The sequence below is a fragment of the Ammodytes marinus genome (genome assembly GCF_949987685.1).
Source record: "Ammodytes marinus genome assembly, chromosome: 4".
Lineage (NCBI taxonomy): Eukaryota > Metazoa > Chordata > Actinopteri > Uranoscopiformes > Ammodytidae > Ammodytes > Ammodytes marinus.
Window position 1 is genome coordinate 13,221,685 of NC_137233.1, and position 13,907 is coordinate 13,235,591.

The 13,907-nt window shown below is 41.6% G+C and overlaps 1 protein-coding gene across 1 annotated transcript in view; it reads right to left on the reverse strand.

Moving 5' to 3' along the window:
• arhgef10la (Rho guanine nucleotide exchange factor (GEF) 10-like a) overlaps window positions 1–13,907 on the reverse strand; it is an 89,809-nt gene that overhangs the window by 54,992 nt on the left and 20,910 nt on the right. Inside the window, exons 14-15 of the mRNA XM_080027029.1 lie at window positions 11,945–12,060; window positions 8,349–8,476 (exon numbers count right to left, since the gene is read on the reverse strand). Coding sequence (XP_079883155.1) covers window positions 8,349–8,476; window positions 11,945–12,060 — 244 coding nt within the window. The remainder of the gene's footprint in view (window positions 1–8,348; window positions 8,477–11,944; window positions 12,061–13,907) is intronic.

The following is a 13,907-nucleotide window of genomic DNA, read 5'->3' on the forward strand; positions in this document are numbered from 1 at the left end:
TTATTTTTAGGTAAGCTCTAATTGATTATTCATTAAATGTGTCACACGTTTACATGTTTTGAAGCGGAGGATCCCTCCGATGCTCTCTGTGCGTCTCAGCACTCAGCTGTGAGCTGGACGAGCCGCGGTGACTCGCCAGACTCGCCAATCACTCATTTCACTTAGTAACTCTATTGTTGTTAGGAGCTTATCTTCATCTCTTTTTTATTGAAAGAGTTTATGAATGACTGCACGTAAAGTTGTCAGATCGCGGCAAACAATGCCGTTGCCTTACAACTTGCTCGAAAATATCACATTTTCCCATGCAGCAAGCTTTCTTTTGTTTTAATGCCTGCACTAAGTGAGCCAACAAAATATGTTTTGCTTCGATTCAACCTCGTTTACAAGGGTTTCCATTTCTGTGTTGGAGAAGTTTCTTTTCGTTACCCTCGGCTCTTTACCATTGTGGCGGAGAGGGGTAAAACCCATTCAGATGGTTGATAAAGGGATGTGTTGTGACCATATATGGTTAATTGGAGGCGTTTCTGAATGCAAATGGGCTGAGCGTGAACGAGCATGACACTTAAGAACATGTGGGATTTATCAAGATTGATGACTTACTGGTGTGCGTACGATAGGCCAGCGAACGTTTGATAAATACCGATTTTTTTGTACTTAAGCACATACTAAATTTCATTCGTAAGAGTGAATTTAGAACCTTTTCTACGCACTGTTGATAAATGAGGCCCAAGGTCACTCCACCTGAATACCAAAACAAGGCATTTCAGAAATGGAGATGATACAGATAGCTATGGGTAAGTGAGGTCACAAGCTAATAGAAAAACACACACCTAGTGTCAATGTCAACACCGAATGGGATCCGAAATGCAAGGTTACTCCCAGAGCAAAGTTAGTTAGTTAGTTAGTTAGTTTATTCGTCAAATGCACAACATAACAGGCAAGCAGTCATAGCTGGCAATGAAATTGTTGTGTTCCAAGCTCTCCTCAATAATGCAACAATAAAAAATAAAAAAATAGTATAGAGTATATAGAGTAAAAGAGTATCAACGTATAGTGCAATAAGAACCAAATTTTAGATAAAATAAACCTAGAATATATGTACAGTATATATACATATATATACACACACATACACACATATATATATACATATATATACATATATATATATATACACATACACACACACACACACAACATGTAAACATGTATGTAAAGAATACATATACACATATATATAAGTGTCTCAGACAGCAGTTAAGGGACTTGCAAAGGCTTTTAAAGCGGGGTTATCTCTTTGTTAAGAGCTATTCATTAACACAGGATTGACTTCATACAAATCTCCTGAATAAGTTGGGTTCTGTGGTAGCCTATAGGTAGAGAAACATAGCCTACATAGGCCAACTCAACCCATTAACAATTCCCGCCTAAGCGTTTAGCTTCCCGAAAACAACAATTTAGTAAATTTCTTTTGTCAGCTTGTTAGACTTTTGGCCATGCATCAGTATAAATATTTGACTCTCCCCTGACAACTAAAATAAAAATCGTTTTAATCCCGAGCGTGTTAAAGCGAGACTGGCAGCATCGGCGCGGAGTTAGCGATGACTCAGCCAGTGTCTATCCATTGAAAGGGGCACTCTGTTGTCTGGATTGATCAGGCTTTATTGGAGCTACAAGGAAGCTGTCTGGCCAAGGATGAGACGTCTCTTTAAAGCACTAAGCAGCCTTCCAAAATAATGGCCATGCTTAAAGTCACCTGTGCAACTATTCCGTGGGGGATTTTGAAGCGATGTAAGAGAGAAAAGAAAGAGTGCAAGAGAGTGTGTGAAAAAGATGGAACTGGGGGTAAGGGTCTCAGGCACTCAAAGGGAAGAAACATTCAGTCATCATTAGAAGTTAATAGAGTGATGAACAGTGCGCAGCCTCAATTCTGCTTCTGTCATCCTATACCTGCCGCTGCCCGCCCGCAAATTCAATTACATTTTCATAGAGAGGAGGCAAAAGACACACACACACACACACACACGCACACATACATACATACAGATACATATATAGAATAGGGAGACAGAGAGACAGATTGCAGAGAGAGAGTAACAGAAAAAAGCAAGTAAGATCTCAAAACTTCCTTGACACGTTGGAGAAAGTGAAGCTTTTCACAAAATAGGTGTAATCTCTATCAGCCGCTTGAAACATAGCGGAGGCAATTTGCCGAAGACAAAAAGGGGAAAGATGGGGTGTGTGACGAGAATACAACTGCTCACTCGGTCGGATTCCTCAGGCAACAGTTCACATGCCCACACACACACACACACAGCCTCAAACATACTAATCTGAGCGCGCCCGTCTCCAATTCCTCCCCTCCCCGCTTGCTGATTGACAGCCGCAGTGCAGTGCAGGTGTGTGCTGCACTGCCAGAATGGAGAACTAGACTGGGCTTGGGCTGGCAGAGTGAGGGGGATATGAGGAGAGAGAATGAGAGGCACGGAGAGACTAACAAAAAACAGGTATAGGGAGGGAGGAGGAGAAGAGAGGAGGGAAGCGAGGGAGCGAGAACGAGGCACCAGGTGATTTATGGGAGCAGGTCAGCGCAGAACCACACATGTGACACTAATGCACAAGGACGGGACAGATGTAGGTGTGAGTGCTGAGTGGCAGCCTGTCATGCAGCCATCCTTCAGTTCACCTACACCCTCCACCAGAGAAACAAACAGTCAGTCGGGAGAGAGAGAAAGAGAGAGAGAGAGAGAGAAAATAACTGACGATAAAGAAGAGAAAGTCTGCTCTCTGCAAATAGGGAGGGGACTTCTAGAGGGCTCAGTGTCCCTTGGGATTTGTTGTTCTGGTTACGTTATGGATGGACTGGATGACAATCAGTCTCAGGAAAATATTGTAGCCTATAGTGAGTTCAGAATATGGTTAATGGAGGTGACAGGATTGTGTAAAAAATCGTAGAATGGACAAACAGACACAGCAGATTGCTCTGTAGATCAGGGGCTCCTGGTAAGATTTGAGATCAGCGCATTAAACTTAAAGGTATGGTCAGCGATTCTGTAGAATGCTTGTTGTCAAAATCAATGAATATCACATGATCCTCTACCTGTCCGTACTGTGTGTGCACTGGGGGGGGGGGGGGGGAATACCAGTGTTAATACACAGCCTAGGCTCTGTAAACAGTTGTGTTGCTAGGTAGGGTTGGCCCCCTTTGTTTACATACCCTTTGTTTACATACCAGTTTACAGAGCCTAGGCTGTGTATTAACATTGGATTTTCTTTCAGTACACACACAGTACGTACAGGTAGTTGATAGCGAGGAGATATTCACAGATTTTGACAAAACGTATTTTGACAACAATAAAAAAAATTACAGTACATACACTAACTATATGCTGCCATTGAGTGAGTCAATAACAGCACTTTAACACACTATTCCTGTGTGACTCAAGATGACAAGCATGAATTCAATCTTGTTTGAACTGTCACTCATGTTCACAAGTAAGTATCTGGTTGTAACCATTTATACATAAAAGACCCAGGTGTGTATTTATCATACCATACACATCAGTACCAGATCAAAGACTAATACATCTACTTGTACATTGCTAAAACAAGGTTAAGGTTAAATTCATTGTAGGTGCTTGCTGCAGTGTGTATCCTTAAGATGGCTACCAGAGGACGGGGAGCTGGTGTTATTGCAGTGTATTATGTCAATGCAGCAACTCACATTAAACCTGTTCAAGTATCTTTGCAACTTTATAGCTGAGAAAACTAAATGTTATCCTATGGGGGATATACAGTATATGGAAGATTTTACTGCTTCGGCTTTATTTCAATTAGAAAGTTTTGTAAAGAAATAAAATAAAAGAAGAAGAAGAAGAAAAAGACACATTTAAATCAAGCGATATAAACCTCAGCGATTTTTACCAGCATCCAATAAGGAAGTGACCACAACTGTAGTAACCGGAAATGCCACTAGGGGGGTGGAAGCAGAAGACAGCCATCTCTCATTGACTCACTTGTTAAACAGGCTGTTTTCAAAGTCTTATTAAACCTATTTACAGCCTGGTCCACAAAACCATTTTAGTCTGTATGTTTAGGTCATATCTCCATGACAACACTGAGGGGGGTGAATTTCTTCGGACCACGCTAGTTTTTATTTTATCGGCGGTTAAAATGTATTGGCGCGATCTCTTGAGTGACAGCTCTCCGCCCGTTGTCCCTCACTTTGCCTCGGAGGTATACGTCAGCTATCTCCCTCCTTCTCACAAAATGGCGACGCGCACAAACCAGGATTATTGGATGCCGTGTGAATAACTGAGGTTAGCCCGGATGCTACATCCATATTATTTACTATCTATGATTTAAATATGTGTGGCATCAAATAACTGTATTGCGACAGCATGCAAATTCAAGTTTGAGTCTTGGGAGCAAAACGTTATAAGGAGTGAAGCTAATCACATAAAACCCCATTAAGTATAAATGTGTAAAGAGTATCTGTAACCAATGCTTCATATAATTAAATGAATCTCAGGTGAACAGAATGTAAGATTAGATAACACAAGAAATACATCCTCAGGAAACAAATTCCCCATACATTTCTCCCAATTTGTTCTAACCACTCATGCAGCAAGCCAAACTTTTCCACAACAGATGATCAAAAGAAATGTACCTTAGATGCCCTTTAGCTTCAGCGCCACTGCACCTCCTAACTGGTTAAAAGTAGAGGACTGCGGATATTATTGGACGCTGCCAGAAAGAGAAAAAAAAAACCTCTGTTGTCCAGACACTGAGATCAGATCTATCCTGAGCCTCTTAGGGAGCATGTCTGTTTGGACAAGGGATGAATGAACTCCAGATGGAGCCTGAATCAGTCATATGAATAATAATGTATGGTCTGCCTTTACACGTAGCTTTAAGAATCCTCCGTAAAAAGGGACCATTAAAATGAGGCTTCAGGTTTCGGGCTGCTCCTTCATCTATGCTAGTGGGACTGGGAGTTGAGAAAAAAAACACACATTTGGTTAAAATGTGAAATTTGAATTGTGCATCTATCTGTGGCTTGCCAGTATACAGCCCATGTATCTGTGTATGCCTGTGCTTGCTCCAGCAGACACAGTAAAAGAGGATGTTAATGAACTGCTGCCACACGTAGCCTGGTGCCTTTGAGGAAGCAGTCAGGATTCCCTACACGTACTCAGTCTGTTTGTAGTGTGGAGGCTGTGATGTGCTGCCTGACTGCAGTGAGTCGCTTGCGGCCAGACAGGAGGGGACCAACTCAGTACAGGGGGGTCCCTGCTGCGGTCCTACTCTCACCAGCAGAGCAGGCATCAGCTCTGCACCTTTAGCGTGTATGTGTGTGTGTGTGTGTTTCTGACCCTGTATGTGTGTGCTCCTGTATTTTAGATTAATACTTGTTTGTGTGCAGGTGCATTTGTAAGCAGGAAGCATGTGTGAATATAGGTAACGTGCACATACAGACGGAATGGAAGCACTGTTGTGTCCTATAGGTTCCTACTTAAGTCAGTAACAAAGCTGAGATGAAAATGAAAAACAAGGGGAAACCTGTGTGTGTGTGTGTGTGTGTGTGTGTGTGTGTGTGTGTGTGTGTGTGTGTGTGTGTGTGTGTGTGTGTGTGTGTGTGTGTGTGTGTGTGGGTGTGTGTGTGTGTGTGTGTGTGTGTGTGTGTGTGTGTGTGTGTGTGTGTGTGTGTGTGTGTGTGTGTGTGTGTGTGTGTGTGTGTGTGTGAAATTGTAAGGGTGTGTTTGTGTTTGTGAGAAAGAAAAAGCCAGTCTGCCCGTTGCTTTCCCCTGCAATCTGCCACTGCTGCACCCTGGGTAGTGTCAGAACGGTTTGGGCACCTGCTGTGCCACCTGTCACCCCCAGCCCCAAGGCTCACTACTGGTCCAGTCAGCAAACACCAAGGCCCAGTCTCAATTAGATTGCTATCACAGCACCAGGATTTGCTCTTTTTCCAAACAGGAGATTTCTTTCTTTCAGCTGACAGTGTTATCTTTTACAATCTCCACAAAAAACTCTGTGGATATTTCCGAGTAAAGGTTTCAGCTCAGGTCTTGCTCTACATTATTTAAGATTCAAATACAAATCTGCAGTTTGGGCAGATGTACGGGTGGGGAATCTCCTTGTTAGTGCAGTTGCTAATGACGTTATCACAAGAACTCAACAAAAAAGGGGTACCCCTTAAAGGGGAATTCTGGGACTCTCTTGTGAGCATGACATCTGGCTCCAGCAAACATCTGAGTAAGCAGATTGGCCCTGCAGGCCTGGTGTGACAGCCGCCGAGGAAGCTGGGAGAGGTGGGAGAAGTGATCTGCACAGCTCCACTGCTCAAGCTGTCACTTTAGCTTGGCTTGGCACAGTACGATTGTCCCTGGCTCCTGAAGCATTAGGACCACTCTTCTGACTGCTGCTGCCCTGCTGGCACAGAGCCAAGTCTTCCATCATCACTCACTTCTTTCTTTCTTTCTTTCTTTCTTTCTTTCTTTCTTTCTTTCTTTCTTTCTTTCTTTCTTTCTTTCTTTCTTTCTTTCTTTCTTTCTTTCTTTCTTTCTCTTGCTTAGTCCTTCTCAGCAGGGCTCTGGCTTTGCTATTTCAATCTTTCTCTTTATTTTCGCCGCTACCTCTTTCTTATCCTATCCCCACCAGAAGCCACAAAATGGGCTCCATTATAATCTGCCATTATTTGCTATTCCCAGTTCATGTGCGGTACTCTAAGCTACTCATATGCTCTTTCCTTTCCATCTTTGTTCTTCTCTTCGTAGGCGTTGAGTCATTCAGTAATCACTCCACCCACCAGGAACCACTTACTGACAAGAAAAACACTTTAACATCTATAGAACGACAAAATGTTACCTTCTGCGGATTGCATATATGATCCGCTGAACACAAGTACAACTGCTGCGGTTTTGTGATTTGACTGATCAAGTAAAACATAACCACCTGCCATTTTTGCATTGCAGGAAAGCTACTTGAAGGCCATACAAATACATAATAATTCAGCTGTATAGGTCATTAATTTACAGATCACAATATATTCTTGTGTATTAAATTAAATAATCAAACGTGTTGTGTCCATAGATAGTAGATACAATGGATGTAGCATCCGGGCTGATCTCAGTTATTCCAACTGCATCCAATCGTCCTGGCCTATGCGTGTCGCCATCTTGTCAGATTTAGACTCTGCCTCATTTCCTCTTACCAAAAAAGGGCATTGATGTGACGTTTGGGGGAGGGAGATACGCCCATCTAGCTGATGTATACCTCCGAGGCTAAGTGAGTGCCAGCGGCTAGCTGTCACTCAAGAGGCTACACCCCTAATTATTCATTCATTTTAACCTCCAATAGGGTAAAAACTAGCCTGGTACAAAAAATTCACCCCTCTCAGTGTTGACATGGAGATATGACCTAAACATACAGACTAAAATGATTTGTTGTACCAGGATTCAAATTTTAATTAATAATATTAATAATAATTTAATAATACTGTGAAAACTTTTTGGGGGCGGGACTCGATAAGCCTTAGGCTTCTTCCGTCACCCTTCGGACAACACAAATTAAGATGTATGATGTGAAAGAGATAATTGTGTATTGTGTGGAATTGTCCGAAAGAATAATAATAAATAAATAAAAAACGGCCTATTTACATGGGAGTCCATGAGAAATCGCTCTGTTTTGAAACCTGCCCCTAGTGGCCACCCGGTGAACTGCATTTTTTGTCACTTTTGTCACACATTGGATGCTGGTGGAATTCGCTGTGGTTGGGGCTTGGTTGTGTCACATTGGAATACCATAAAACCATTGATGAATTATACTGTAGTGTAGAGTCATACACAACAACAAAATATGTTCGCCTATCATTTTGCAAAAGTTCTTGGATACAGTTTTTAGTCACACCTATTCAACAGCTCATTAATGAAAATAACTAATAGACAAATCACATGGCAGCAACTTAATCATTTAGGCCTGTCGACAGAGTCAAAACGATCCAAAGAGGAGAATAGCAATACTTAGTCAAGCTGATGGAAAGGCAACAGTTCCACACATACAGTATCTTGAACCTTGAATCATATGGGCTACAGCAACAGAATTCACCTGGTGCCACTCCTGTCAGCTAAGAATGGGAAACTAGGCTACAATTGGCATGGACTAACCAAAATTGGACAATAGAAAAAAATGGAAAAAACTTTGCCATGTTTCTGTCTGGTCATTTCATTGTTAAAACATATTTTTGTTGTCTTTGCTGTTGCTGTAGTCCTATGTTCTCATACCCACACAATATACTTTACAGAAAAGTTTGCTTGGATTACATCTGTATGTAAGATATTACTCACTTATCTGGCCTGCCAGGCACCTGCAGGCGTAAGCGACATTTGTTAGCACTCTGGATCTGTTCTTCTTTAATGCGAATAAGCCTCTGCAGAGCCAGACACCAATCCTGGGCCACAGTGGTGTTCAGGTTCTTTAAATGGAAAAACACACACAGTTTAAAGCTTGTTTCTCATCTTTAGCATACATATAGCCATTTAGCAGAGATATGTATACATACTGTAGATGAACTAATAAATTGATAGTCTTAAAACGCATTAAAACCACACAACCACTCGTATAAAACGGCATATTAGAAGTCACTATTCCTCTAAAATGTAACTTGAATGTACTTCAACACCAGCATCCATTTTACAGGGTTTAGCCCCTCAAGTCAAATAGAATCAAATTAATTTTCCGAAGCCAATGAGCTGTGCAAAAGTGTTTTTTTTTTGTCTATTTGTTCGGCGCACACCATTATAACTGGGCGGAAAGTGAAAGGCATTCATTTAGTGCCAGGCCAATAACACTCCTCCTAGGGACATTGTGCTCATTAAGTGCAGGGAGGCAAAGGTGCCAGTATTAGCATGAGAGGCTCTTAGGTGATTTCTGGAGTGTACCTCCCTGGCTGTGTAATGTAGTGTATGGTACTCTGGATGTGTTATAGTGGTAGACCCACTGGGAGGTATCCTGATTTGAATGCTACGTGAGATGCTGTCAACAAAACTTTGTTTCATTATATATATTATAACATTTTGATGAAGGTAACACATTACATACTGTCTTGCTATGAACTTTGTCCTACTAAACTTATGACTCCCCCTACATGTAAGAGATATACAGTCATATGAAACAGTTTGGGACCCCCTTCTAATTTTGGGGATTTTTGTTCATCATTAGCTGGGATTTCAAAGAAGCAAATTCCTTTTCATATATGACATACCTTAGGGAAACAGAAGCAATTCAGCAGTGTCATTTTGTTTATTGGAATAATAGAAAATATGCAATAGGCATCATAACAAAATTTGACTGGTGCATAAATTTGGGCACCCCAAAAGAAAAATGACATCAGTACTTAGTTGAGCCTCCTTTTGCAAAAATAACAGCCTCTAGACACCTTCGGTAGCCTGTGATGAGTGTCTGGATCCTGGATGTAGGTATTTTGAACATTCTTACATACTAAAGCGATGCAGTTCAGTTAAATGTGATGGCTGCCGAGCATGGAAAGCCCGCTTCAAATCATCCCATAGATTTTCGATGATATTCAAGTCATTGGACTGCAACGGCCATATTAGAACATTGTACTTTTCCCTCTGCAGGAATTTGAACTGTGTTAAGGGTCATTGTCTTGTTGGAATATCCAACTCCTGCGCAACTTCAACTTTGTTACTGATGCTTGAACATTATCCTGAATAATCTGTTGAAACTGGGTTGAAATCATCCAACTATCGACTTTAACCAGGGCCCCAGTCCCTGAAGTGGCCACAGCATGACCAAATTTAACAGTAGGTAGCAGGTGTTTTTCTTGGAATGCAGTTTTCTTCTTTCGCAATGCAAAGCGCTTTTTATAAAGACCAAATAACTTAATTTTTGTCTCATCAGTCCAAAGCATTTTCTTCCAATATTAATCTGGCTTGTCTAAATGAGTTTTTGCATACTCCATGCAACTGTATCTGTGGCGTGGGCGCAGAAAGGGCTTCCTTCTCATCACCCGGCCATACAGATGTTTTTGTGCAAATTGCGCTGAATTGTTGAACGATGTACAGATACACAATCTGCAGCCAGATGTTCTTGCAGGTTTTTGGAGGTGATCTGTGTGTTGTGTGCAACCATTCTCACAATCCTCCACCTATGCCGCTCCTGTTTTTTTCTTGGTCTGCCATGCCTGGGTTTAACTGCCACTGTGCCTGTGTCCTTCCATTTCCTGACAACGTTCCCTACAGTCGAAATTGACAATTGAAACCTTTGGGAAAGCTTCTTGCAGCCTTCCCCTAAACCATGACAATGAACAATCTTTGTTTTTCAGATCTTTTGGGAACTGCTTTGATGATCCCATTCTGTCTCACTTCAGCAGAGAGTCAAAGAGAAGTGCAACTTGCATTTAGGCACCTAAAATACCTTTTCTCATGATTAAACAGACATTTCTATGAGGTTCAAGGCTTAACAACGTAATCCAACCAACTTTGTGTTTAAAGTCATCAGCTTTACATGCTGTTACAGGCATTAAAATCAACAAAACCACAAGGGTTCCTATATTTTTGCACAGCCAGTTTTTCACATTTTATTTTATTTCATACAACCAAATACTGCTTTTCAAAAAATCTTTGTTTGGAAAACATCCCAGTACTTAGCTGTTCCTGGTAAATTAAAGACATACCACTTTTATCTTTTTTTTTGTGAAAGCAGAGTCAATTATAATGCCAGCTGAGAGGGGTTCCCAAACTTTTTCATATGACTGTATGTGTCTTCAGTGGTTGGGGGTTCACGAGAGCTCCCGCAGAATCTACCGGTGCTTTTAATTGCACTGTATGAGTTATTACATCCTGGAGAGAGGAGTATACACTTCTCCACATTCTTTCCTGGACATTGTACGAACTGTAAACATCTGCCTTTGGTTAATTTAGGACACACGAACTTGGCATGTTCGCACACACCATCTTCACTACATATAATCTCTGTACACTGTTCATTTCGTTGTCTCAATCATGTAAGCTACACTTGTGATGCATGTTGATTCCCTTGCATTTGCTGTTGCAAGTAAAAACTCCACCTGCTTTTGAAGAAGCCTTGACTCAGATTCTCTTTATTGAAAACACTTGGGTTGTTTAATAAAATAATTCCTTTAACAGATGCCCTGTCAGTTTTCTTGAACAACAAATCCGACACTTCTATCTCATATATCAGAGTGGAGATTGCGTTCCATCTTGGCACTCCTGATGAGGAGATAGCTTTTACAAATAAATTATTCAAAAAAGCATGCGAGGCTACTCATCACATTTTAAGCATCTTAAATTATTTGGCAATTTCCTTAAGAGGAATAGCAGCAAGAGATTTTCCCTAATGCTTATCTTAGTACCATACAAACTGCATCTCTTAGTTTGCACTACATTTGGGGATTTAAAGTAAATGCGCAGACTTCAATTGTGTCTTAGCTGCCTCTTTGAGTCTTTTGAGTGTGCTGTGGACTTAAGAACTATAATAATGTCAGCTAAAATGTACAAAATATATCTGAGATTTCATAGATTTTACAAACATAAATATTATACTGTATATATACATATATTTTCATATATCAGTCTTTTTCTTGAGATAACTTGCTTATAAATAATTTGTGAAACTGCTTTCAGTTTCTTGGAAGGTCAGTCTGTGGGCGCGTGTGTGTGTTTTATTAATTTTTTAAGTTGCCAATTGGAACTCAGGCTGTTAATGAAACCCCTGAGAGTGGTTTGTGCTAAATGTATCAAACTCTGACTTCTGTGGTTTGGGTTCTGTAGAGGCAGTTGGACTGAGGAAAAACCCTAAGATCCTTCCTTTGGGCTGTTGCATTATATATATATTGTATGATACACATTTTTGGTGGTGAGACAGTCCAGCCACAGTGAGAGAGTGTAAAGACACGTACCTGGTACATGCCCTGCAGCCTGCCCACAAGGAGAGTGACCTCCTCCACCACTGAAAGGTCATGTTGAAGCTCCTGCAGCTCCTGGTAGAGCCGCGGAGGGCCCAAGATTGCTTTACCTACGAGACGGGCAAACACATTAAGTCTAAGAGTTGGTCTAAAATGACATCAAAAAAGAAAAATATGTACATAATATAGTTAATACATTGTAAAAGTAGTTATGAAATGAGGGAAACCCCGACTTATTTTTAAGGTTTAAGGTTTTTAAGGAGATTGAGCAATATTTTGACATTCTTTGACATTTTCATTCAGTCGTGTACACATTTCCTTTTGATACATTTTCTGTCAATCAACTTATCATTTAAATAACATGATGTTTCAATATAAAGATTGAAAACATGTATGGCATATGAACCAACTACCCTGCACCTGTACACAAGGTAAATTAAAGTTTCAAGGTTAAAGTGTCCTTCAGAGAAAAGAGAAGACACCAGAGCCTCTGAGAGAACCAGTAGTTCAGAAAGGAAAGTTTCTTCCTGTGCTGAAACTACAGTAGTGGCACTAATAAAATATGTTCCATGTGTAGCTGGATCGATCCTCATTATTTTTTGAACTACAGAGAAGGGAATTGATGAGTAGAAAACAATCTGTTATTGGGAGCTAAGATGCCCTTTCAATGGCCAAAAGGAATGCAGGTGTCTCATTAGACGCAAAAATTCTGCATCGATTCGAGGGCCCCACTACCTTCAAAGTCTCTCTCTCCTACTGCCGCAAATCGATAGGTAGTGTCTCCTCCTGTCTGCCGTCCCTGCGTCATATCCTCCCCTTGGCCGACATCTTTCCCAGCAGGCTTCTTTGAGAACTACCTAATTAAATTTTGCAGGTAGATTTTGCTCCGGAGCTGTCCTACACTGTCGCCGCCGCTGCCACATTTAAAAAAAAAAAGTAGCAGAGGAGCTGAGCCCGTAGGTGGGCTTATAGTGAGACATGCTCTGCCAAAAGGGAACTGCTGTCTTTTGTCTATCCACGAGCATAAATAGAGTGCGAGTAAAGCTGTTAGACAGCGAGGGAAGGAGAAGAAGAAGAGAGTGGTAGGCTGGTATAGTGTTCATTTAAAGGTCTTCCATTGTAGTTTTTTGGGGGGTTTAATGGGATATTTGTCAGAAGGCAGCTCAGTGACATCCGTCATCTGTGCATGGAAATCAATAGGGGGTTGGGTATCTGAATATATAAAAGGGTGTGCCGCTAGCTGCAAAAACAATGTATTCCTATTCTCACCAAAAGGGATTGCCTGGACCCCCGTTACAGATTTGTGGAGTCCTCCGGGAGACTTGCTTGTTGGCAACAGCCCAGAGAGGTGAATGTGCTGATTTGTAATCCGGCGTAATCCCGTTCGGTGCGGCACAATATGGTTTTCACACTCAGACACGACTATCCATGCCGGCCGCCAGCTCATGTATAGCTCACTGTTGAAGGCCAGAGCCCCAGAGGGGTCCATCCCATGCTTTCTATGCAATAAGTCAGCAATCTAGCACTCTATAGCCCTTGTGCCAGAGACACTATATAGCCAGTGGATTTAAAAGACAATGGTAGCTTCTCAACACCTGCAACGTAATCCTCGTTTGATCTGCAGCCAAAGCCCACTCGTGCACTATACCTACACTCCAGGTCGAAGGGGAGAAAGCAGCAATAAGGGGAGGTGTAGTGGGCATGAAAGCAAACAACTGGAACACTCTGCTGCTTCCAAAAAAACACATAGCACATACCTTGGTGTTTTTTGTGTGTGTGTTGATAGGAAAAGACAGGGAGAGAGACAGACCTTCAGGGACTATGGCAGAGATAAATAGGAGGAGTGAGAAAGATGTGGCTGCATTTCCCTAAAGGGCAGCTTTCCTCACTAAAAAGGCGGCACCGGGGTCTCTGCAGTATTTGAAAAAAGACTCCATGCAGAGGGAGCGCTGGATTT